General features: G+C 39.4%; 2 protein-coding genes and 1 long non-coding RNA gene across 3 annotated transcripts; all 3 read right to left on the minus strand.

The window, feature by feature from the left end:
• Positions 1 to 218: 218 nt before the first annotated feature.
• On the minus strand, positions 219 to 1,842 carry LOC126765567 (uncharacterized). The gene is made up of 3 exons (XM_050483174.1): positions 1,719 to 1,842; positions 818 to 1,606; positions 219 to 241 (listed from the first exon to the last, which is right to left on the minus strand). The coding sequence occupies exons 1-3, from the start codon at positions 1,840 to 1,842 to the stop codon at positions 219 to 221; spliced, it is 936 nt and encodes a 311-aa protein (XP_050339131.1).
• A 1,432-nt stretch (positions 1,843 to 3,274) lies between these two features.
• On the minus strand, positions 3,275 to 4,788 carry LOC126765342 (uncharacterized). The gene is made up of 2 exons (XM_050483068.1): positions 3,927 to 4,788; positions 3,275 to 3,847 (listed from the first exon to the last, which is right to left on the minus strand). Exon 1 carries the CDS (start codon positions 4,766 to 4,768, stop codon positions 4,094 to 4,096), a length of 675 nt encoding a protein of 224 aa, XP_050339025.1. The 5' UTR covers positions 4,769 to 4,788; the 3' UTR covers positions 3,275 to 3,847; positions 3,927 to 4,093.
• Positions 4,789 to 18,202: 13,414 nt separating this feature from the next.
• Positions 18,203 to 22,455, minus strand: LOC126765482 (uncharacterized). Its single transcript, XR_007668450.1, has 2 exons — positions 22,307 to 22,455; positions 18,203 to 19,160 (listed from the first exon to the last, which is right to left on the minus strand). It is a non-coding gene; the product is annotated as an uncharacterized LOC126765482 (long non-coding RNA).
• Between the last annotated feature and the right edge of the window lie 1,276 nt (positions 22,456 to 23,731).

Below are 23,731 nucleotides of genomic sequence, written 5' to 3' on the forward strand. Positions count from 1 at the left end.
ATAACTAATATCAGGATTTTCGAACATCCGGCTGACTTTGCTCTATATGATTGGTTTTACACCTTAAGGGGGTATTCTCATGTAATCACTTCGAAAAATCGATTTCTTTTTTTATATTTTGACAGGAAAACCTATTCAAAACATTCTGTCAAAAATTCAGACCGAAATTCATATTATTTGATAAGTTACAGCTCATAGTCGCCGATTTGTCGAACTGTCTATCTCTCCTGCATATCGTCACCTGAAATGCAAAATAACGTAACATCACTTTTCAGGTTTAACATTCTGTCATTGTGCCCTCTCCTGTATCACATGACCTCCCAAAGCCCTCATAGCATTTGTCGTAAGGGAAAAACTTTAAACACAGAATCATCTTTCAAATTTGCATATCGTCACCTGAAATGCAAAATAACGTAACATCACTTTTCGTAGGTTTAGATAGATAGATAGATGGATTATTGAGGTTCTGACCTGATCTCCTGTATCACATGACCTCCCAAAGAGTCAGAAAAATTCCAGTCGTTTGCCGGGCGCAGTGTGGTGATGTGCCTGATAAAGATGGAATCCAGGGCCTTAAGCCTTTTTCCACAGATTGCTGTGCAATCTAGGATAAGGTGTGCTGGTGTTTCCTGTTCCAGATCGCAGAGCCGGCAATTAGCACAGGAGATCATGCCCATGTTGGACAGGTGCTTCCTGAGCTTGCAGTGCCCTGTGTAGACTGCGACGAGGATTCGGAATTTCTCACGGGGGAGGTTAATTAATTCCTTAAACCTGGAGAGGTTATATCCTCCTAGGAGTAGCTTGGCGTGGCGCATACTTGCTGCCTGCCGCCAGTGCCGCTCCCTATCCTCTCTCTCCTCCGTGCGGAGCAGCTCCTTAAGAGTGTGGGGTCCTACTGCTACGGACGGCTCTGGTCCCCACATCTTGGACGCTGCCGCCGTGCGGGCCAGCTCGTCTGCCTTCTCGTTTCCTTCTACTCCCTTATGCGCTGGTACCCAAATTAGGTGCACCCGGTTGCACAGGGACAGGCGGTTTAGCCTTCCTATGCATTCTTCTACTAAAAGCGATTTGGTCTCGTACGATGAGATCGCTTTTAGTGCCGCTTGACTATCGCTGAGAATAGCTATGCGCTGGTTGCGATAGTTGCGGCTGAGGTTGATTTCAGCGCATTGACTGATGGCAAGAACTTCAGCCTGGAAAATGCTTGGGAAGCAGCCCATAGGTATGGATAGCTTGGTTCGCGGACCCGCAATACCTGCCCCAATGCCTTCCGGTGTTTTCGAGCCATCTGTGTACCACTGAATGGTACTGTCTTCCAGCAGTCTTTCCAGCGTGGAATCGTTCCACTCCTTCTTACTGCCTAGAGTTACTTTGAAATGCTTTTTGAAGTTTACTTTCCTTGTTGTGCCGTCTCTTGGGAGGAGGGCCAGCGGTGTGCTCTCCGCTAGAGCGTCCATCTGCCTGGAGGACATTATCTTCCCTCTCCCGCAGCCTTCTGCTGACATTAGCAGCATGGTGTGCTTTGCTGCTAGCTTGATCACCTTATGCAGCGGTGTGAGCTCTAATAAGACCTCCAGTGCCACTGTGGGGCATGTGCGCATTGCCCCTGAAGCACAGACACATGCAAGTCTTTGCAGCTTTGACAGTCTCTGAATCACAGAGGACTGTGCTGCTTTGGTGGCCCAGGCAACCGCTCCATAGGTGACGATGGGCCTTACTATCATGGTATACAGCCATCTCATGATGTTTGGCTTGCATCCCCATGATCTGCCGGCTAGGCGTCTGCAAATCATAAGTGCTCTTGTTGCTTTGGACAGCGTTAAGTCCAAATGCCTGCTCCATTTTAGTGTTGAGTCTAGGGTGACGCCAAGGAATTTGACCTCCCTAGACATTTCCACCTCTGCGCCTCCAATTGTTAGGGTCCTCAGGCCCGGAAGAGATCTCCGCCTAGTGAATGGGATCACGGTGGTTTTTGCTGGGTTGATGTTTAACCCTACCGTGTTACACCATTCCTTCGCCAATTTTAAGCCCCTTTGAACAATGTCACAGAGAGTGTTCTCAAATCTACCTCTCGCCATTATGACAATGTCGTCCGCGTACCCTTGACAGCGGATTCCATTGCTGGTGAGCAGCTCGAGTAGTTCGTCTACTATCAGGCTCCAAAGCAGAGGGGACAGTACTCCACCCTGTGGGCAGCCCCTCGTGGTGCCAAGACGAATTTTACTTCCTCCAACTGTTGTTTCTGCAACCCTAGTGCGCAGAAGGGCTTCCGTCCATCTGCGTATCGAGGGATTTACGTTCCTTCTCTCGAGTGCCTTGATGACGCTAGTGTGAGACGCGTTATCAAAGGCCCCTTCGATATCAAGGAAGGCGCAGATCGCAACCTCGCCATTATCCAGCGAATCCTGTAGCTCAGACGCGAGTTGGTACAGAGCGGTATTTGTAGATCTACCTGCCCTGTACGCGTGTTGTCCGGCATGTAGGGGTGCAATCTTCAGCGCTTCCGATCTAATATGGTTGTCTATTACTTTTTCCATCCCCTTCAGCATAAAGGACGTGAGACTAATAGGCCGGAACGATTTGGCTAACGAATAGTCTCTCCTCCCTATCTTGGGGATGAAAATCACTTTTGCTATTCTCCACGGTTCGGGGATATACGACATCGCCAGGCTGTCTCTCATCAGCCCCAGCAGGTGTGGTAGGAGGATATCCATACCTTGCTGCAATAGGGCCGGGAAGACGCCGTCCACTCCCGGTGATTTGTAGCTCGAGAAGGAGGCCAGTGCCCACCTGACTGAGTCAGCAGTGAACAGAGTCCTTGCCGTCAGCCAGTCTGAGCGATCCGGCCTGCGTGTGACCAAGGTTGGGGTTAGGTCAGCTTGAGCCGTCTCCGGGAAGTGCGTTTGTAGGAGCGTTTCTGCCCTCTGCTCCGCGCTTGTCGTATATGTCCCGTCCTGTCTCTTTAGGGATAATACTGTGTCCGTCCTACCCTTCGACAACGCCTTGTGCAGTCGAGCTGCCTCCGGGGTCGAGGAGACGCTATCACAGAATTTCCTGAAACTGTTTGACTTGGCAAGCCTAATCTCCTTGTTGTAGGCTGTTAGGTGCCATTTGTAGTCCTCCCAACTGTCTGTGCGCTTGGCCTTGTTGAACAACCTACGCACCTTCAGTCTGAGGGCTGAGAGTTTACTGGACCACCATGGGCAGCCTTGTTTGCTGGTGGTCGCTTTCAGTGGACAGGCACAATGATAGGCGTCCATGATGGACTGGGTTATGGCACTCAGTCTGCTCTCCAGTCCATCTGTGGTGGACCTAACATCCGCCTGCTCCACTACACTTATGCTTCTACTTAGGGTCTCTTTGAAAGTGCCCCAATTTGTATTTCTGGGGGTACGAGTTGGAGGTCGGTCCCCGACTACCACCCTCAGAGCAAAACGAATGATTCTGTGATCTGACAGTGAGGGCTCTTTTGATACCCTCCACTGCGAGATCAACCCGATCATGTTGTCATTGCTTAGGGTAATGTCTAGGACTTCCCTGCGGACACTTGTTACGAAGGTTGGCTCGCAGCCCACATTCTCTATGTTAATATTATTACTAAGTATAAATTCAAGCAGTGACTCACCCCTCATGTTGCAGTTCGTGCTACCCCATTCCGTGTGATGAGCATTTGCGTCACATCCTATGGTCAGGGGGAGATTGTTGGATTTACAATACTCCACCAGACCAAGTATCGATGGGGGGGGTGCTGTGGCTGACTCTCCCGGAAAGTATGCGGATGCAAGGACGAAGTCCGATCCTTCCTTGTCCTTCACTTGCACCGCCACCAGGTCTTGCGTTAGAAACTCTGAAATACAGAAAAAGTCTATATCGGCTCTAACGACTACACAAGATCGGGGTCTCTCGCTAGAGAGATCCCAGATTACCTTGCTCCTTCTCATGTTGAGGCCTCTTACCTCTCCTTTGAACACCCAAGGTTCCTGGATTAGAAGGATGCCCAGGTTATCCGAGATGAACCTCTTCACGATGACTGCCGAGGCTGCCGATGCGTGATGTAGGTTCACCTGGGCCACTTCTATGCCGGTGCTGGAGCCTACAGAATCGGTTCTAAGAGAGACAGGTCCCCGTCTTCGTCCCCTTCATCGACCTGCATCTCCAACCCTTCCAGAAGCTCCTGGGTGGATGGCATCTTTTCTTCTTGCCCGTTACTCTCGTCTGCATCCGCGGCGGTGGTCGCAGCCTGCCCAGCCGAGATGAGTCCGCTGGGGGATTCGCTATCCTCCCCCGAAACCACAGATGCAGTCGCCTCCTGCTCCTGGGTGAATGACATCTTTCCTTCCTGCCCGTTGCTCTCATCTGCATCCGCGGCGGCGGTCGCAACCTGCCCAGCCGAGATGGGTTCGCTGGGGGATTCGCTGTCCTTACCCGAAGCCACAGCTGCAGTCGCCTCATGCGCCGCTGGGCGGGCTACGGGAGGAGCTGGTGCTACGTTCATCCCCGTCTTGGCCTCTTGGCTCGTGGACGCAGCCTTGGGCCTCCATGGCCGCATCATAATCTTGCCGAAGCGGAAATTCAGTTTGAATCCCTTCAGCCTTATAAACTTGTAGGACTCGTCGTCCATCGTGATGTTGAGGTTCCACCCGGAACCCACAACACTGCTTGCTACGACTTTCCACGCCGAGGTACTTAAACCTTCGTTCTGGTTCCTCACCAGACTAAGCACGAAGTCGTAGCTATCCTCTGCACTTCTCGGAAAGAACGCTACCATGCTGTGTGTTCGCGGTATTTCCTCCCTCTCTTTACACACAGGGCCGGGCCCTTCCAACCCTCGAGCCTTGGCGTGATCTCCTTCAGCCAGGTGGCCGACTTCTCTTCCTGGCAGTCGACCAGCAGCATGCCGCCCTTAAAGAATATGCCGTTAAAGGCACCGGTGAACTTATTGCCGATGGATAGGGCCTTTACCAGGCAGTTCTGTAGGGCTGTAAGTTGCTCAGGCTCTAGGGCCTCCGCCGGGTAATTGCGGGGCACCACTGCCATACGGATGCTACTTACAGCCTCCGAGTATTTGCGGCTTTCGGTACTTATTGGCTGCTGGTTGGGGTAGGAGCGCCTACCACTGGCCTCTTGTGGTTTATCTTCCCGTATTCTCTTGGGCTTAGGTGGCACCTGAGGCGTTATTTGGCCACCCTTCCTCTTCTCCGATCGACTAGGTGCCTCCTGGGTCGCCGGCCTTGCTGCGCTCTGTCCCTCCGACGAGGCTGCTTTAGCACGACGACGCCTTCGGTTCCTGCGTTTTGTCGCGGCCGATCCACCGTTGGTACCTGCGTGTTGTACATTGTTAGGAGAGGGGTCTTTCCCACTGCTCCTACCCAGAGCCCGCCTTTCGGCTGACTCCGGGGTCATGCCGTCCTCAAGGAATCTTAGGTACCACTTAAGAGTGGCTCCACTCATTCCCAATCTACGTGGGTCGTCATGACCTCCTGGCTGTCCTGGCTCCGGGGTACATGGAATGTTCCCTCGTTGCCGTCTTCTTTTACGTTCACCCCTTGATTCCACTTTCGTGAAACCACCCTCCTCTCCGCAGTCGATCCTGCTCGAGGGGGTTGCGGGGGTAGCGTTTGCGCGAATTGCGGTTGACGCGCTGCGTTGAGTGCCGCTGCAAGAGGGCACATCGTCGTCGTCGTCACGAGCGTGCTCTTCAAAGAGTGCACGTTCTTCCGGCGACAGGGCGTCCAAGAAGCTAAACTTACGCTTAGCCCCTGGGCCACTCTTGCCTGCGGTACTGTTGCTGCTGCTGTCCATGTTCACCGTTTTGATTGTCGTTGCTTTGGTCGTTGCCGTTGTTGTTGTTTGTTGTTGTTGTTTTTGTGGTTGTTGTTGTTGTTGTTCTTTCATCTTGTTCTTACGACCGTTCGGCTCGTGTTGTAAGCCTCCCGGTCTAGTCTTAAAGAAGGGGAGTCTAAAAGTCCACTGCGCCAGAGCCCCTTGACGCAGTAAGGCCACCGTTACTTCCCAAGGCGGCCCGGTGTTGGGAAGGCTCCGTACGAATACAGCCGAATTTACCTCCTGGCTGCAAATCATCCAATGGGCACGGGTCGCATAACACCCTGGATTAGGAGGTGGTAGCTCTTGGTCACCGTGCACATGCAGCCTCCGACAGCCACCGGGGGCGATGCTCTGCAGCAACATCTCCGGTAGCTGAGAGATGCTGTGCTGTGCTGCGGTTTAAGCCCCTGCACCACGACAAGGTGCCTACCATTCGCAGAGGTTTACAGGAGAAGCAAAAAACCGTATAAAAGGAAACCACTTGAGATATTGAAACAAAATTTTCAAATCTGAATTAACAAGAAACTATAAGTATATTTTAGAAAAAAAATAAAGAAAAAATTAAGCAAATTTTATAGTAGGTGTCTTACGATATTTTGAATTTTCATTTCTGAAACAAAATAACGTATGATCAATCTAAATTTGTATAAAAATTAAAAATTTGAAAATTAATGCTTTTTTTTTAATTTTCAGTTGCAAGTTTTTTATATTTCATGTTATTTTTATTATTAATATGTACATAAGTAATAGGAAAAATTTAAATATTTCAAGCTAAAAAATGAGGATAATGTTTAATTATTATATATTAAATAACTAATTATTCAAAAGGTATATTATCATAAAAGTAATAACAGTCTGCTGGAATTAAAGTTTCTAGGTCCTGCAGATGTTGCCATTTCTTCTTAGTTATTGTTAAACTTTGCAAAAGAATAAGCTGCTGAATTTCTAAAAAGCACGGGTCTGATCACTTGGATCATGAAGTCGCCAAACCGAACTCTGGTGGCTCCTTCTGTATCCATATACCGAGGGAGTTGTGGGTGGGAAGAAACCGTTGGAGAAAAGGGAGCTTCTTCACGCATGGGTCAAAGGTAGAGGGGTCTACTGTCAGGAGCTCTCTATCAACTCCAATTTCTCCAACTTCCTAAGTATTGCAGTGTCTTCCAGGCCGAGGTTGGAGCCATTAAGGTAGCAGTAGATTTACTACTCCGGAGTGCAGCCTCCTTCAGAGGAGTGACCATCGACTCAGATAGCAGAGCGGCGATTCCTGCCTTGAACTCATTAAGAATGAGAGAACTCAGAGCTGATTGAAGACCTAACTTCGCTATCAATAGCATCGAGTGTCTTTGTGATAAGAATGATATGAGTGCCAGACCACAGCGGAATCGCAGGAAACATGAGCTAGCAAGAAGAGGCACCCTAGAACCGCTATCGGTAGAATGGGAGCGGATCTGTGCTCCCGTATCCTATTCTATTACTGCTGGGCCACAATTTTTACACACGCTGTCGAAAAAGTCTTTTGTCCCAAGATCGTTCGCATGAAATCTAGTGATATCTTTGTCCTCAGTACGGCAACCTTTCCCTACTTTAGGGGCTTGTAACACGCCATTGTCCCATTGGCTTCCACGCAGTAAGGCTGGGAGTCCTAGCAGACGCCATTTGCAGAAGCTGTATGGAAGAAGATTAGGTGTAAAGAACTCAACACTTCCTTCTTGGCTGTCTTGCGTCAGGGAAGTCAAGACTTAATCACTTCGCGGCGCATACCTTCAGGCATCCCACCGAATTGGCGGGAAGCGTTTCGTTAATTTATAAGTTTGAACACAGGGGTTCTTGTTTTCTATGGCCTCACAAAGGACTACATATATGTACATATATAGTAGTCCACGTTCGATCAACCATGTAGCCTAAACTAACCAAAGCACATTGAACTTAATCACTAAAAATTAACATAAACAATAAATGAAGGCTAACTTCGATATAAAACAAAAAAACACTCTGTTATATCGGGTGATTTTTTAAGAGCTTGATAACTTTTTTTAAAAAAAAAACGCATAAAATTTGCAAAATCTCATCGGTTCTTTATTTGAAACGTTAGATTGGTTCATGACATTTACTTTTTGAAGATAATTTCATTTAAATGTTGACCGCGGCTGCGTCTTAGGTGGTCCATTCGGAAAGTCCAATTTTGGGCAACTTTTTCGAGCATTTCGGCCGGAATAGCCCGAATTTCTTCGGAAATGTTGTCTTCCAAAGCTGGAATAGTTGCTGGCTTATTTCTGTAGACTTTAGACTTGACGTAGCCCCACAAAAAATAGTCTAAAGGCGTTAAATCGCATGATCTTGGTGGCCAACTGCCCATGCATCCCGAAAAATGCACTGTTTGGTGTGGTTTGTACGCTGGTGGAATCATTGGACCGTATTTTTTCAAAGATGCTGTTGGACGCAACGTTACGGTGAATGGCGATCGCTATCGTTCGATGCTAACAAACTTTTTGTTGCCAAAAATGGAAGAACTGAACTTGGTTGACATGTGGTTTCAACAAGATGGCGCTACATGCCACACAGCTCGCGATTCTATGGCCATTTTGAGGGAAAACTTCGGAGAACAATTCATCTCAAGAAATGGACCCGTAAGTTGGCCACCAAGATCATGCGATTTAACGCCTTTAGACTATTTTTTGTGGGGCTACGTCAAGTCTAAAGTCTACAGAAATAAGCCAGCAACTATTCCAGCTTTGGAAGACAACATTTCCGAAGAAATTCGGGCTATTCCGGCCGAAATGCTCGAAAAAGTTGCCCAAAATTGGACTTTCCGAATGGACCACCTAAGACGCAGCCGCGGTCAACATTTAAATGAAATTATCTTCAAAAAGTAAATGTCATGAACCAATCTAACGTTTCAAATAAAGAACCGATGAGATTTTGCAAATTTTATGCGTTTTTTTTTTTTAAAAAAGTTATCAAGCTCTTAAAAAATCACCCGATATTTACATACTTGAGTGATGATACTTTATTTTGTTTAACGAAATCAAGCACTTTTTAATATAGATTGGGTATTTTTGATCCCAGAAGCTTAAAATTTTCGACACATATGTAATATGATGTGGTGAATCGTAATCAGTAAAAACTCAATTTTGAATTTTTTGATGATACGTTATTTTGCTTTTCAGGTGACGATATGTTCTTTCTATACTCATTTATAGTTATCGTCCCTACCAGAATTGTTTATTTTCGAAAATATTTTCATATTTTTTTAAAACGATTTTTAACGAAAAAAAACAAGATTTTCGTGACTTTTTTTCGAAGTTCGACATTTTTTTGTTTTTAATGAAATTGATTATATTTGGTAGGGACGATAGCCGCAGAACTACTGAAGAATAATTCATTCGATTTTTTTATTTCAGACAACATGAATAGCCGCTATCACCATGACCAGTGAACTACTTTTTTTGTTGGGGACTACTTAGATTTAAAAAAAAAATATTAAAAATGTAAAAAACGAAAAACAAATTTTTTTTTGCACATTTCAAAATACAAATATGAATGTATTAAAAAATTTAAATGACTGAATTTTGTTGTCGCATAAAAAAAATTTTTCCTAAAAAGTTCTAAAATGTATGCGTTCACATGAGAGAACCCCCTTAAAGTATTTCCCTGGTTTTGATTCTTGCAAGTTGCAAGAGTATAAAATGTTCGGTTGCACCCGAACTTAGCCCTTATCCTTAAGATCTTATTACATATGTTCTCATCCACAAATTGGATAGAGCATATACATATGTATGGATATTGTTTCAGTGTTCATTCGTTGGGGTTCTTGATAATGCATGTAGTTGTATCATATGTACATATGTATGCTGCTTATCTACTGATGGTAAATACTCGTATATACAAGGCGCGTTCCAAAGTAGACTTTTTTAATGTAGCGCCCCTGGTGGCGCCATCTATACGTTGATTAGTGCGTTAGAATCTGCTATCTTTATCGATTGTCCAGTAAGAATTTCATGACATTTGGACTGGAAGTGAAATTATTGCGTTTTAAGTGTGAGTATGTTTGTCTTATCGGTGCGAAAATGAGCTTCGAACGAAGAGCCAACATTAAATTTTGTTTTAAAATTGGTAAAACTTTTACCGAAGCGTTTCAATTGATGAAAGAAGTTTATGATGATTGCCTATCGCGTAGCAGAGAGCACGAGTGTTTTCAACGTTTTCAAAGTGGTCGTGAGGACATAAATGACGATCAACATGTGGGTCAATCAAAATACGTGAATCACCATCGAAACAGTGCGTGAATTCATTAAAAATTAGCCGAAATCATCATTGGGTTAATGAAAATGGAATTGAACATCTCCAAAACATCGATTTATCGCATTTTCCGATCAAAAATTGCTCAGAATCCAACATTTGAAGGACGATTATTTGACCAAAGATCACATTTTAATCATTAACCACTCCACGTATTCACCTGGTATGGCACCGTATGACTTCTTCCTTTTCGGAAAAATGCATTTGCCCGTGAACGGAAAGCGTTATGCAGACGTAGAGGCAATTCAAAAGTCTTGCACCGGCATACTGGGGGCCATACCGGCCAACGAGCTAAAACACTCTTTCGATATGCTTTTGGACCATGCAAAAGCAAAAGGAGACTATTTTGAATAATATAAATTGATTTTGCCGAAAAAACCATTTGTTCTATTTTTTTTTAAGTCCTGTTTAGTTTGGAACTCACCTTGTACAATGTTAGATGTGTTTTCGCTGCGATGGATATAGGTTGTTTTCAATGTATGTTGTTGAAAAATTAAGATTTTGTGTGAAAATAGTTTTAGTTAAAACAAGAAACATAATTAATTAATGAATGTTTTGTGCGTAAAATACATATTTTTATTACTTTCCAATAGATTACGAAATTGCGTTCATAAATTTGGTTTTGAATATATTATTAGCTCGTATTTAATATATTGTGATGGAGTAGGAGAATCCCTATATAAGTTTTGCCTTGGACATATTTTTAGGGGGTTTACTAAATATTGTTATATGCAACATGCTAGTCGGCGGCGAAAAATGCTTTAAAACTAGTTTCGCGCATTGATCAGCTCGGTTTCGGCTCCAGCCAGCGTCCAGCGATATCGGTGCAATTTCGTATAATAATGTACGCGCATAGTTTTGAAGCTGATTTGTCGCTTTCGTCAGCTGTGCGCTTGGCTCGGCTTTGATCGTCCACTCTGCAGGCATGCATGCAGGCAATTTCTAGTGCCATTATTATTATATTTATTTTATACACTCATATATCTCTAGTATTATTAACTACTGTATTTTGTTTAAATCATTTTTTATTACAAATTTTTTTTCCTCATAATATCATTATTAATTTTTCATATTATATAGGTAATTATTTTTGTGTGATTTTCTTTTTACCTAATGAATTAATTTTCCAATGTTTCAGGATCTTTTGCGAATTTATTAAAAGTATTTTTGATAGATTTGATATGTGATACAGAAAAGCTGTATCTCGACATATTTCTTGTTGGTTAAATGTATTATATTGTCGAATGCGATACATGCCCTAACTCTGATAATATCTTTATGAATAACGAGTCTTTTTTTGTTCGTTATGATTTTCCGTTATCTTTTCTGGCTATGTGTTTCGCGTATTTTTTTAAGATTTTTGTTTCGTCTGTGCGTTTTGGTGTATATTACATTTCCTTATTTATAATTCAGTTGTTTGGAATTGCTGTTATGGTATTGCAGGGTTCTGTCCTGGTTTTTTTTGGAGGCTTTCCTTGTATTGTCGGACTACTTCGAATATTAAATTTTGATGTATCAAAACTTTCGCGAGTTCAATTAATTTGCTATGCGTCCGGAGGTTTTGCCCCTTTGTTGTTGAATGGAAAGCTGGAGTTTTGGTATGTGTCATTCGTATTCGTTTGTACCTGTATATTTATTTTGCACTTATACCAGTAAATGTATGTAAGCCTCTTCGACTAAACAACTCAACACTAAAATTATGCCAGAAAATGGTCATTACAAACTTTGCGTTTGGGTATATTTGTGATAATATCTCGTCAACGTATTTGTATGTGTCTTTTTTTCGCGATATTTATCTCAATTAGTAGAGTTTTGAATATTTGTCTGTTGAGCTTATATACATCTTATTGCTCATATAAAATGGGTATAAGTGTATGTATTCGCCTACTTTGTTCGGTATTGGTGCTGAACCTCTTGGTTGTTCATTTGGTAAGCGTTCGTACTTGCTGTTAGGACATGTTTCGCAGCTTTCTACTTCTACTTCTACCAGTAATGTCTTAGCGGAATTTCCTGGGCAATCGTAGTTTCTGGGAGCACGTCTGTTTGAGTTTTGTATGATTTGTTCTTGTCGTTTTTTATTTTGTCTAGCAATGCGGTTGTGGTGTTAAAAAAAAGCGTATGTCGGCTATTAGAAAATATGTTTTTTGAAGTTATTTCGACGAGGTTCTCATCTGACTTTTTTATAATAATTTGAGTTTCAAAGTAGTTTAATGGTTGCTTCTCTGTTGAATTTTTGCATTGTGAGTTATTCTCCCATGAAATTTTTCAACTTTTTATACTCTGGCTATAGAGTATTGTAGTTTTGTTCTTCGAACGGTTGTACGTATTACCTAAAACTAATCGTGATAGATATAGGGTTATATATATATAAAGTTTATCTTGATGATACTTGGTATGCGAGATCCCCAGTACAAAGAAAATTACGAGTGCGTATATGGGCGTAATCGAACCACTTCCACGCCCACAAATCGCAATAAATAAAATTGGACAAAAACTTGACATAGCTCCCATATAACTAACATAAAGATTTTCAAACATATGGCTAACTTTACTCTATATAATTAGTTTTTTAGTATGTAGCACGTTAATAATATGTGGTATTGGGACAAATAGATGAAATTGGGTCGATACTACCTCAACTCCCATATACTACATATAATGATTTTCGATTTTGGTTGACGTTTTACACCTTTAAGTATTTCCCTGGCTTTGATTCTTGCAAGTTGCACCCGAACTTAGCCCTTCCTTGCTTGTTAATATTTTATTAGGGTTTTTTCTGATATGGAGAACATTTAAGATTGGTGCTCAGTATAAATTGTAAGATTTGCTATACCATATAATTAGTTTCTGTAATCACCAAATCAATTCCGAGTAACTCTTCCTCATTCGTAAAGTAGTTTTGTTCGGTTTGACAGAGTGTTAGTGAAATAAATGATTGGGTTTTGCGATAATACGACTCCTATAGCGAAATTGCTAACATCTGTGGTTAATTCGAAAAGTTGTATTCGTTATATTCTTCAGGAGTAAAGTAAATAAGAATATAGGTTACATAGACGTAAGGAAATTTACCGATATATGGTATCAGGATATCCTCTATACATCTATGAAAAATTTATGATGCATTTTTCAGACCGGAATTCGTATTTAATTCTATTTACACTAAAAAGTGTTGTCCTCTGTCATATCCTTTAATAAGGATCGTGTAGAAGCCAAACTATAAATCTAAAGTTGTAACTACTTTTGCATCTATTAGATTCTGTATCGGGTTCTCGACCATTTTGCGCTTGAGTTTCCCTTGTACCTTGGTACCTTTTTAAGCGTCTGTCCAATGAGTGAGTTTTTGATTGGATTATATTATATATCCGACATAGGGTACGGAGATTGTTTGGTCCTATATTTTTCATTATTAGTAGTATAATTTATCCTGTGTACATATTCACTTTCTTTCTTGGCCCTAAATTTATAACTGGGCTTCTACTCGAAAAGATTGACCTCTGTATTGAGCTTTCTAAGTCCATGTTTACCCAGAAGCATTAAAAATTCTTCTGGTGCATCTATTTCAAAAAATGTGAGGTGATGTTCTAACAGTGTTATCCTTTTTAGGCTCTTGCAACCAGTGGCTATAGTGAATTATAGTTTTGTTCACCTAACGATTGTACGCATTTCTAAACCTAAACGAATTAGATTTAGTGTTATACATGTATATATATATTAGGTTGTGAAATATCTCTCTTTATATCTTTTGAATTTCGCGGCTATGTACGAGCGCTACAGAGCTCGAGAGCTTTGAAAGATCTTGACATAACCTACAAAACCACGCTATGCATGATTAGTTTGGATATTGCATTCAACAATTATAAAAGTGTAAACATGCCGAATTTCGCGCTATTTTAAAGTTTTCCTTCGTTAAAGCAAATCCGCTAGAGAAACGTTCCTTGAGATTAATAGTGTATTGGGGGGAACTGCGGAGGAATGATTTCGACGATTCAGACCGGGTGGATGACCATGGATAAGCTAGCCGGCGGAAGACCTGTGACCACATATACTGATCAAATCATGAAAAACATCCAGTTAGACCCGCAAGTGGCATCTCTGGACATCGCCCAGAAGATGGGAGTTACTCACCAAACCATTTTAAGCCATCTACAGAAGGCTTGATACTTGAGTGCCGCATGATTTGACCCAAAAAATCTTCTGGACCGAATCAACTTGAACTAAATCCGATCACTGTAACACTTTTTATAAAGCATTGAATAAAGAGGAAAAAAGCGGAAGGGAGATACTTTTTTAATTGATCAGGATGATGAGAAAAGTTGAAATACGGTTGACTATATGTCTCTCCATCCATGTTTGCATGCTGCATCTTAAGTAAAAATTGGGATATCTTGATGAAACGTGGTATGCGGGTTCCTTAATACATTAAAATTACGAGTTCGTAGATGGGTGTAATCGGAACACTGCCACACCCACAAACCGCTAGAAACCGCTCCTAAAACTGCCGTACCTAAGCAGTTAAAAAAATATAAATCTTTGGCACAGGGGATCGCAGTAGCAAGGGTCACCTGTGGGTAAAAATTTTTGATAAAAGAAAAGTGTGAAAATCCAATAGAAACTGTTCAAGCCCCTATGTACCGAATATTTCGACTCCGGTACTTATAGTTTAAAACAATTTTAGAGCTTCGGAATGACTTTGTACCGCATATAACTCCCATATGTAGGTTACTTCAATGAATATAAGAGAGCGTGTTTTACTCATAGCAGTGTAGCTTTGTGTCTAAAATAGAAAAATTTGATAACTAATATCATGATTTTCGAACATCCGGCTGACTTTACTCTGTATGATTGGTTTTACACCTTAAAGTATTTCCCTGGCTTTGATTTTTGCAAGTTGCAAGAGTATAAAATGTTCGATCCAAACTTCGCCCTTCCTTACTTGTTTCTTTTTTTTTGTGTAATTGAGTGACCATGAGCAGTTTTTATTTAATTGGAATACGCTTACCGATATTACACTTAATATACGCACTTATTTTAATGTTTGTTACTCTCTAGTTACTGTTCATTGGGGTATGCATTTTACGTGGCGGGTCCCAAACCCAGCGCACAACCCTATGCAGGGGATGTTTCGCCTTCTCACTTTAGCTCACCTTCGAACGGATGTTCTTAGGCTAACCAGAGGATACTTGGTCAAAGACCGGAAGTCGTGAGCTGCTTGAGTCATATGTAAAAGAATCGTTTCTGGCCACTCCCAAGTGAATGGCGATCAGAGAACTTTCCTCACTTGCGTGAACTTCTACACATGACCCCATCCCCTAAATTGAGTCCTCTCTCGACGAACAAAAGCCAAACTCTATAAGTCGCTCATAATTCCCGTCCTGCTATATGGTGCAGAGGCTTGGGCGATGACAGCAACCGATGAGTCGACTTTACGAGTTTCCGAGAGAAAAATTCTGCGAAAGATTTATGGTCCTTTGCGCATTGGCCACGGCGAATATCGCATTCGATGGAACGATGAGCTGTACGAGATATACGACGACATTGACATAGTTCAGCGAATTAAAAGACAGCGGCTACGCTGGCTAGGTCATGTTGTCCGAATGGACGAAAACACTCCAGCTCTGAAAGTATTCGACGCTGTACCCGCCGGGGGAAGCAGAGGAAGAGGAAGACCTCTACTCCGTTGGAAGGACCAAGTGGAGAAGGACCTGGCTACGCTTGGAATATCCAATTGGCGCCACGTAGCGAAAAGGAGAAACGACTGGCGCGCTGTTGTTAACTCGGCTATAATCGCGTAAGCGGTGTCTACGCCAATTAAGAAGAAGAAGCTCTAGTATACATATATCAAATTATTTATAAGTTTGCCTGTATCCCTGCACTGACGTTGCAGACACGGCAAATCGTTCATACGCTTAAAAACGCACTGCCTGTCTCTGCAAGCGATTGTAATTTGGCTAACACGTTGTACCTTTTGTTTTACCTTGAAGTTGCGAAATGAAGGATTTCGGTCTTTCTTTTCTGGATCTCCACAAAATGAATAATTTGGTGGTAACTCTTGCATTTGTGGGTATATCTTTTTTGTTGTGATGCGGAATGAATCCTGTTGTAATTTGTAGATCTCATCTACTGATGTAATTCGAGCATATTGCATTTTTACTTTAGATCTATAAGATTGTGGTTGCTCTTAATATCTTATGTTTGATGGAGGTTGATGTTGCGATATATTGTATTGTCGTTGGTGATTGTATTACGGGGCATCGAATGATGATTTCACGTTGCCATAGTATATCGTGCTTACTATAGCGTAGGCGTTTTCTATGTCTTTTGGATTGTGGCTATAGAGGGTATATATATTTGATGCTTAGAACGAGAATGAATGTCCTGGATCGTATACTCTTGCACAGCTGACGGATTTCTTTAGGTTTCCATTTCGACTTTAGCGTGTGCAAGATTTAGTGACTTGCCGAATTCATAATGTACTTTTACTCTGTTTTCTTCTTATTATTTTTTCGAGCAACATAAATAGAGCTCTCTGAGCCGCATAAGTGTAATCGAGACTGTTAAGGAGTTGCATGAGTTTCCTTTTTCAACAATTGTTTTCTCATATAAAAAATTATACCTTTTCTTAAATTTTTTATTGTTGCTAACATATGCTATTAAAAAAGAAATTCTGAAATTTTTAGAAAAAATATTTTAAACTCAGACATTGTGACGCCATTCCGGTGAACCCAGCGCCCGCGTTGAAAGTGAGAAAATACTTGTTTTAGTTAAAACCTTAACCTGGAAAAAGTTCTTCGTCCAATTCTTTAAGAATTGTATTTCGAAGACCTGTGTAAAATTTCATGAAGAACAGTTGAATAGTTCGAGAAATCTTGCCAACCGACTTCAAACACACAGTTTCGAGAAAAACGCGTTTAAAGACAGTGCACTTAGCCTAGCTAGCCTTAAGCGCACAAGTTCTCAAAGCTGCATCTCCGCTATAATTACTAATTTAATAAGGCAATAAAGGAAATTCCATTTTTTGAATCCCGTAAACCCATGTAACCCCTGAATTATTGAGTAAAAAGTGAACTTAGTGTCGTAGTTGATTAAAATATCATCTGTCTCTCCTTGAGTTTTGAAATGCATAATTGAGTGACACTTAGTATGTAGGTGTTGTGGAGAAACTTTTGATATCCTTCAGGTGTGCTCAATCACGTATTATTCATTACCTGCTGTTGCTTTTATCGCCTGTGTTGTGAATATTTCCTGGTTTATTTGCGATTCGTCTCTCATGTTCGGTGTACAGTCTCTATATTGGACCATGGCTGTGACTTTTATTCTTATGTTGTTCTGTAGGGAATTCACCCTTTGTTGGTTGTTTAGTGTTGCTGTTGGAGCAGCAATATGTGCTTTAAGATTTACGAGTGATTTTAAGATTTGTGAGTCTGCAACATCTTTTTATGCTACTTAAATATGTGTGTGTGTACTTATTAAGATCACATTAGAGTTTATTTAATACTTTAAAAACCACAATTGTCACAATGTTTAAGAAGATTTGAGATTGAGTGATTTTGGAACCAATAGTACTTTCACTTTTCTTAGGCCCACATGATCTTTCAAAATGGTTTTCACTGATCCTGCCGATATTTCAACGATGCCAGTAAGATCTCTGATTGTTAATCGTCGATTTTCAAGCACCAATTCCTTTATTTTATAGGCGCGCTGGTCATCAGTTGATGTTGATGGCCATCCTGAACGTGATTCCGAAAAACAATTGTCACCGAAGGTCTTTTCCAACACTGAATATTTCGGTACCAGAAAGAAAATATGCACCGTTATAGAAAAAACACATTCTCTCAATTTATTAAGATAACTCACATATTGGCCGACATTAGCGGTATAAACTCATCTGGAACCTCGAAAATCTTTATAAAAGGAATATGGCCCGTTTTCACACTGCCACAGAAAATGTCAAAGGAATGCCAAATATCAAATTTGGTTGGAATCAGTCGAGTGGGTCTCGGTATATGTGGTTTCACCTAGAAGTGAGCGGTGGCATGTCCACTTATTACCCCGGCTCCATTAACGCCTTATCATTTCATCGCGCGAGTTATGTGTATTAAAACAACCGATTCCGATGAGTGATCAAAACTTAATGATTTATTGTAATTTTAGTTCGAGAGAATCGTAACAGTTATTGTAATAAGAATAAAAAGCTTAAAGAAAATAGGAAAATGTTGTCGGCAACTTAAGTGAAACATAATATACAATGTTTATAAACATAATTTTTGTAGACATGTTTACATACATAATTTCTCCATCGCCTAAATTTAAAACTCTCCTGAGTTTAATACTTATTTTAAATAAATTAAATGAGATTTTGATGTTTTCCTTCAAATTTCAGTTGTCTTTTTATGTTTGAACTATGAACATTTTGTAAATTATTAAATCTAAACTTAGGTTCATTTTTATGTCGTAAAGATTTATAGTTTTTGATATATTCTTCTTTCCTATTATCCATAAATATTTCTCTATTTTTTTTCTTTTTTTAAGATAATTTGTTTTAAATTTTAAAATATTTTCATAAATAAATTTTTTATTACAATTCCCATATTCAACATCGATTGGTTTATATCTTGTAACAGAATGACAGCTATTATTATAAAATTCTACAGCCTTACTCATTTTATCTTTTATGCTTAATTCTTTGTTTTCAATATACAAAATTCTTATTTTTTCCGTTAATATACTATGGAGTCGCACAATGTCACTATTGCCTGTGTGGTTATTTGGCTTAACAAAATGTAAATCTATGTTTTCGGTTTTAAGAAAATCTTTTATATTAACGCTTTTGAACTCATTATCAGTTATAATTTTATAAAAATTTCCTCTTTGGGATTTGTAATGTCGTAATTTTTCGATTATCGTTTGATTATTACGATCTTCCAGATAAAAAGCTGTTGCAAATTTCGAAAAACGGTCTATAAAGGTTAAGAAATTTCATTTGGAATTTGTATACACATCCATATGTACTATTTGCTTTGTGTCCGTCGGAATATCTGTAAATGTAAAGTTTTCTTTAATAGGGTTGCGATCGTATTTACATCTGCTATAAATATCGCAATCATTCATAAACTTCTGTATGCATTCTTTGAGTTTAGGGAAATATATCAGCCGTTTTAAACCTTCATAATTTTCGTTTATGCCTGCATGTCCTGTTTCATTCTTATGGTATCTTTGGATCTCTCTATAAACTTGGTCTTCACTTTCTATTTCTTTTGCATTGTACGAACAAGTCTATTATTTTTTGTTGTAAAATATTGTATATATGATCGTTTAATGCAGTAAATATACCTACTTTTCCAGTATGTATGTTCTGTTAATAAATGTTCGAAATTTGTTTCTAAGTCAGCTGAATTAATAAATATTTTCTTTTTGTTATGTTTATATTCAAAGTCTTTGATTTTATCATCTGTGAGAATTATTTGCGTTTTAAAACGATTAACAACTGTGTTAAGAATGCCAATATGATTATGAGTATCTTCTTCCTGGGAATGTCTCGCCTCATGATCATCGGTATTATTATATAGAGAATCAGCTTGTTCAGTTGATGAGTTAAGTGTATGTATTTCATCGCATCTAATTCTACTCAAAAAGTCTGCAACATGATTATCTTGACCCTTTATGTAGTTAATATTAAATTCGCTAAGTTTAATGAGCCATCTATACAATCTCGTATTTAGATCTTTTACATGTGATTTGACAAAACGCCATCGCAGTGGTTGATGGTCAGAAAGAATGTCAAATTTAACACCAAATAAATAAGGTCGAAAGTAACCAGTAGCCCAAACAATTGCTAATAACTCTTTTACAGTGGCAGAATAATTTTTTTCATGGTTATTTAGGGTTCTACTAGCGAAGCAAATTGGATTGTCTTGCTACAAAACTGCACCCAGGGCATAGTTGCTAGCGTCTGTTATCAGTTGAAAACGTTTTTTAAAGTCGGGGTACTTGAATACGGGAGCTTCAGTTATTATTGTTTTAAGTTTTTTGAAAGCAGTGATGAAACTGGGATCATTAGGATTGACTTTAGCATCCTTTTTTAAAAATTTTATTAGTAGGTAAGCTACCTTTGAGTAGTCGCGAATAAATTTTCTGTAATATCCGGTAACACTCAGAAACGATTTGATCTGCTTCACATTTTTTGGTAGTTGCAGCTTTAAAATGCAATCAACTTTTGCCGGATTGGGTTTCACTCCTTCTGGGGTGAGTATGTGGCCTAAGAAAGGAGTTTCTTTTGCGAAAAATTTGCACTTATTAATTTGAATTTTTAAGTTTGAATATCTTAATTTGTTAAGAATATGCTTAATGTCGACGACATGCTCTTGTAAACTTGTGGAGAAAATTAAAATATCGTCAAGGTAAACGACGCACCTTTTATTAATATCGTTTTTCAAAACTGTATCAATTAGACGCTGAAATGTGGCCGGTGCATTTTTGAGCCCAAAAGGCATTCGCGTAAATTCGTAGTGACCATGTGGGGTGGAAAATGCCGTTTTCGACCGGTCTTCCTCTTTAACGAGGATTTGGTGAAAATCCTTTGCCAAATCTATCGTGGAGAAATATTGAGCTCGGCCTAGTTTATCTAATATACTTTCAATATTAGGAATAGGGAATTTGTCTTCTACTGTTATTTGATTTAACTTTCGGTAATCTATTACTATTCTCCACTTATCCACCCCTGAACTATCCTTTTTTTTGGGCACTATCCACAAAGGTGCATTATAAGGTGATACACTTTCCCTAATGGTGCCTTGACGTAGCATGTCGTCTATCTGTCTATAAATTTCCTTCTCATGTACATGGGGGTATCTGTACATTTTACAGTAAACTGGTTTTTCAGACACGGTTTTAATTTCGTGCTCTACACAATTAGTATTACTTAATATTTCACCCTCTATAAATATTAAATCTTGGAAATCGTTAAGAATGGTCTTTAGTGCAGCTGACTTATCGATATTTAGGTCACTAAACAGGTTATCCATTACATTTTTCCCTAGGCTTGTTGGCTCTAATTGGTAAATTTCGTGCCTATTGTATGGAAAATTAGGAAGAAATTTTAATACACTATGGTTAATAATAACTACTTCTTTACTCATATCAATTACGGCTTGAAGAGGTTTTAATATATTTTGCCCTATTATTGCGTCGAATTGTTTATCTCTAAAATCTGTTAATTTCCATGACATAGTGGCATTTTCGTTGAACTCAGTTGGTAAGTCGGTTATGATTTCATGATAAATATTTGATTTTGAATTAAGAGAAGAAAATAAAATTGGGTTATGTAAAGGTATTCTTTCATATTGCAACAATTTGTCTTTGTTTAAAAGAGAAGTTGTGGATCCGGTATCAACTAAAGCAATTAATTTATCATGCTTAATTGTAATCTCAATTAAGGGAAGTGTCGTTTTGAGGCAATTGTATGAAAATTTATTTCGTGATCATTTTCGTTATATTGAAAGTTGCTATGATTAGAATATTGTTGATAATTGTTGAAACGTTCAAATCCTTCTACATTTGTTCCTTGATGAAAATTAGCATCTGCGGTATTTACCTGTACGTGATCTACATCCATTTTCGATAGCGTACTACTTTGTGGTAACGCAAAGTTACGGTTTCTAAAACTATTGTTATAACTTCTGTTTGCTTCAATTATATTTGAATTTGGTTGCTCAAATTTATTTTGTCTTACAAATTGTTTCGTTTGGTTGTGATTACGATTAAAACTTCCATTTCTACTATAGTTCGCGAAGTTGTTGTTATTTTGGTAAGTATGATATGGTCTTTCGTTTCTATTATATGTAGGCTTATTTTCTATGATATGATTTCTAATAAGTCCTTCTGTTTCTAATAAATTATAAGCATCTCTTAAAGAGTTAATACCTTTATTAATGATGACTGAAGCCAAATTAACATCAATATTGTTTAAAAATGTTCTTAATATAGTTTTTTCAACATTTTTTGAGCTAAATTCAATAGGCTTTTCGTCATCGTACTCAAATTTCTCATTTATTTTGCATAAAATATCTCTTAGAGCTAAATAATAATTAACAATATCATTTTTATTTACTAGAATAAATGCCTTTTGATACAACTGGTTATAAGATTTTTTTATACCAAAGTTTCGTATAAGAATATCTCTTACTTCTATCCATGTTGGTGAGGGGCCAAGAGTTCGAACGACGTGCAAAGCTTCACCTTGAATCTTATTGATTATAATACGATGAAACACGTAGGTTTTCTCTGGCGAATCCGTTGGAAAAAACATTAAGACCATGTCCACTTCTCTTAAGAACGAAGTAAGTGCGCATGAGTTGTCTCCTTTATACTCGCGAATGCAATGCGCATCTTTAATTATCTCATTTAGTGTAAATGTTAAAGCACCGTTGCTCGTTGCCATGGTAAATCTTGTCAGTTCAATTGTTCTTTATATATTATTTTACGCTTTGTTCGCTCTCCAATGTTTTTTTCCTTGCGCCCACAAAACCGGTATTTGTGTACATAGGTTTGACAAAAATAAGTTTTGGCGAGAAATCGGTGGCTTCTTTTGCTGGTTTTACCGATACTTGATTACGGGACTCTTTTAGTTTAATTTATTCTATTGTATTTTTATTATTATTTTAATTTTTATTTTTATTTTAATTTTATATTTATTTTATTTCATTTTGTTTTCCTTTTTTATTTCTCTGTTTTCACATTTTCACACTTATAACTGATGGAAATCACCAAAAAAGTCACGTTCTAGTGTTTTTCTTTCTGAGCGATAAAATGCAATAGTTTTTCTTTACTTTTAAATCCACACACTTTATTGTTTTTTCTTTAATAGCTAGTCTCACTGTATATATAACAATTAGTCATACACTTGTAAATATATTTAAATATATTTTTGTGATTATTTTCTTTTTCGGTTCTTTTTTTTTTCGACTGCGCCAGTTATGTGTATTAAAACAACCGATTCCGATGAGTGATCAAAACTTAATGATTTATTGTAATTTTAGTTCGAGAGAATCGTAACAGTTATTGTAATAAGAATAAAAAGCTTAAAGAAAATAGGAAAATGTTGTCGGCAACTTAAGTGTAACATAATATACAATGTTTATAAACATAATTTTTGTAGACATGTTTACATACATAATTCGCGAGTAAAATTGAATGTTTCTGGCCTTTTCATTCTCTGTCACAGAGTATTATAGTTTTGTTCACCTAACGGTGATACGTCACCTAAAACTAATCGAAAAAGATATTTAGCGTTAAAAGCCTTTATTACTCCAGTGGTACCCAATGACTCTTATACGAAGCAGCTGTAATTGTAATTGTTCAATGGCATAAGACTCGTAGCTGCAATTGAGCTCAGCAGCTGTAATTTTGCTGTGGTGGAATTTGCTGCAAGCGGAGTTGCCACAGATATATAATTGCATATATATAAAAGATCAGGATGGCGAGAGAAGTTGAAATCCGGGAGACTGTCTGTCTGTCCGTCCGTCCATACAAGCTTGAATAAAAATTGGTATGCGGGTTCCTTCTTAAAAAAAATCTCGAGTTCGTAGATGGGCGTAATCGGACCACTGCC

This window comes from Bactrocera neohumeralis, unplaced genomic scaffold, assembly GCF_024586455.1.
Source record: "Bactrocera neohumeralis isolate Rockhampton unplaced genomic scaffold, APGP_CSIRO_Bneo_wtdbg2-racon-allhic-juicebox.fasta_v2 cluster10, whole genome shotgun sequence".
Classification (NCBI taxonomy): domain Eukaryota; kingdom Metazoa; phylum Arthropoda; class Insecta; order Diptera; family Tephritidae; genus Bactrocera; species Bactrocera neohumeralis.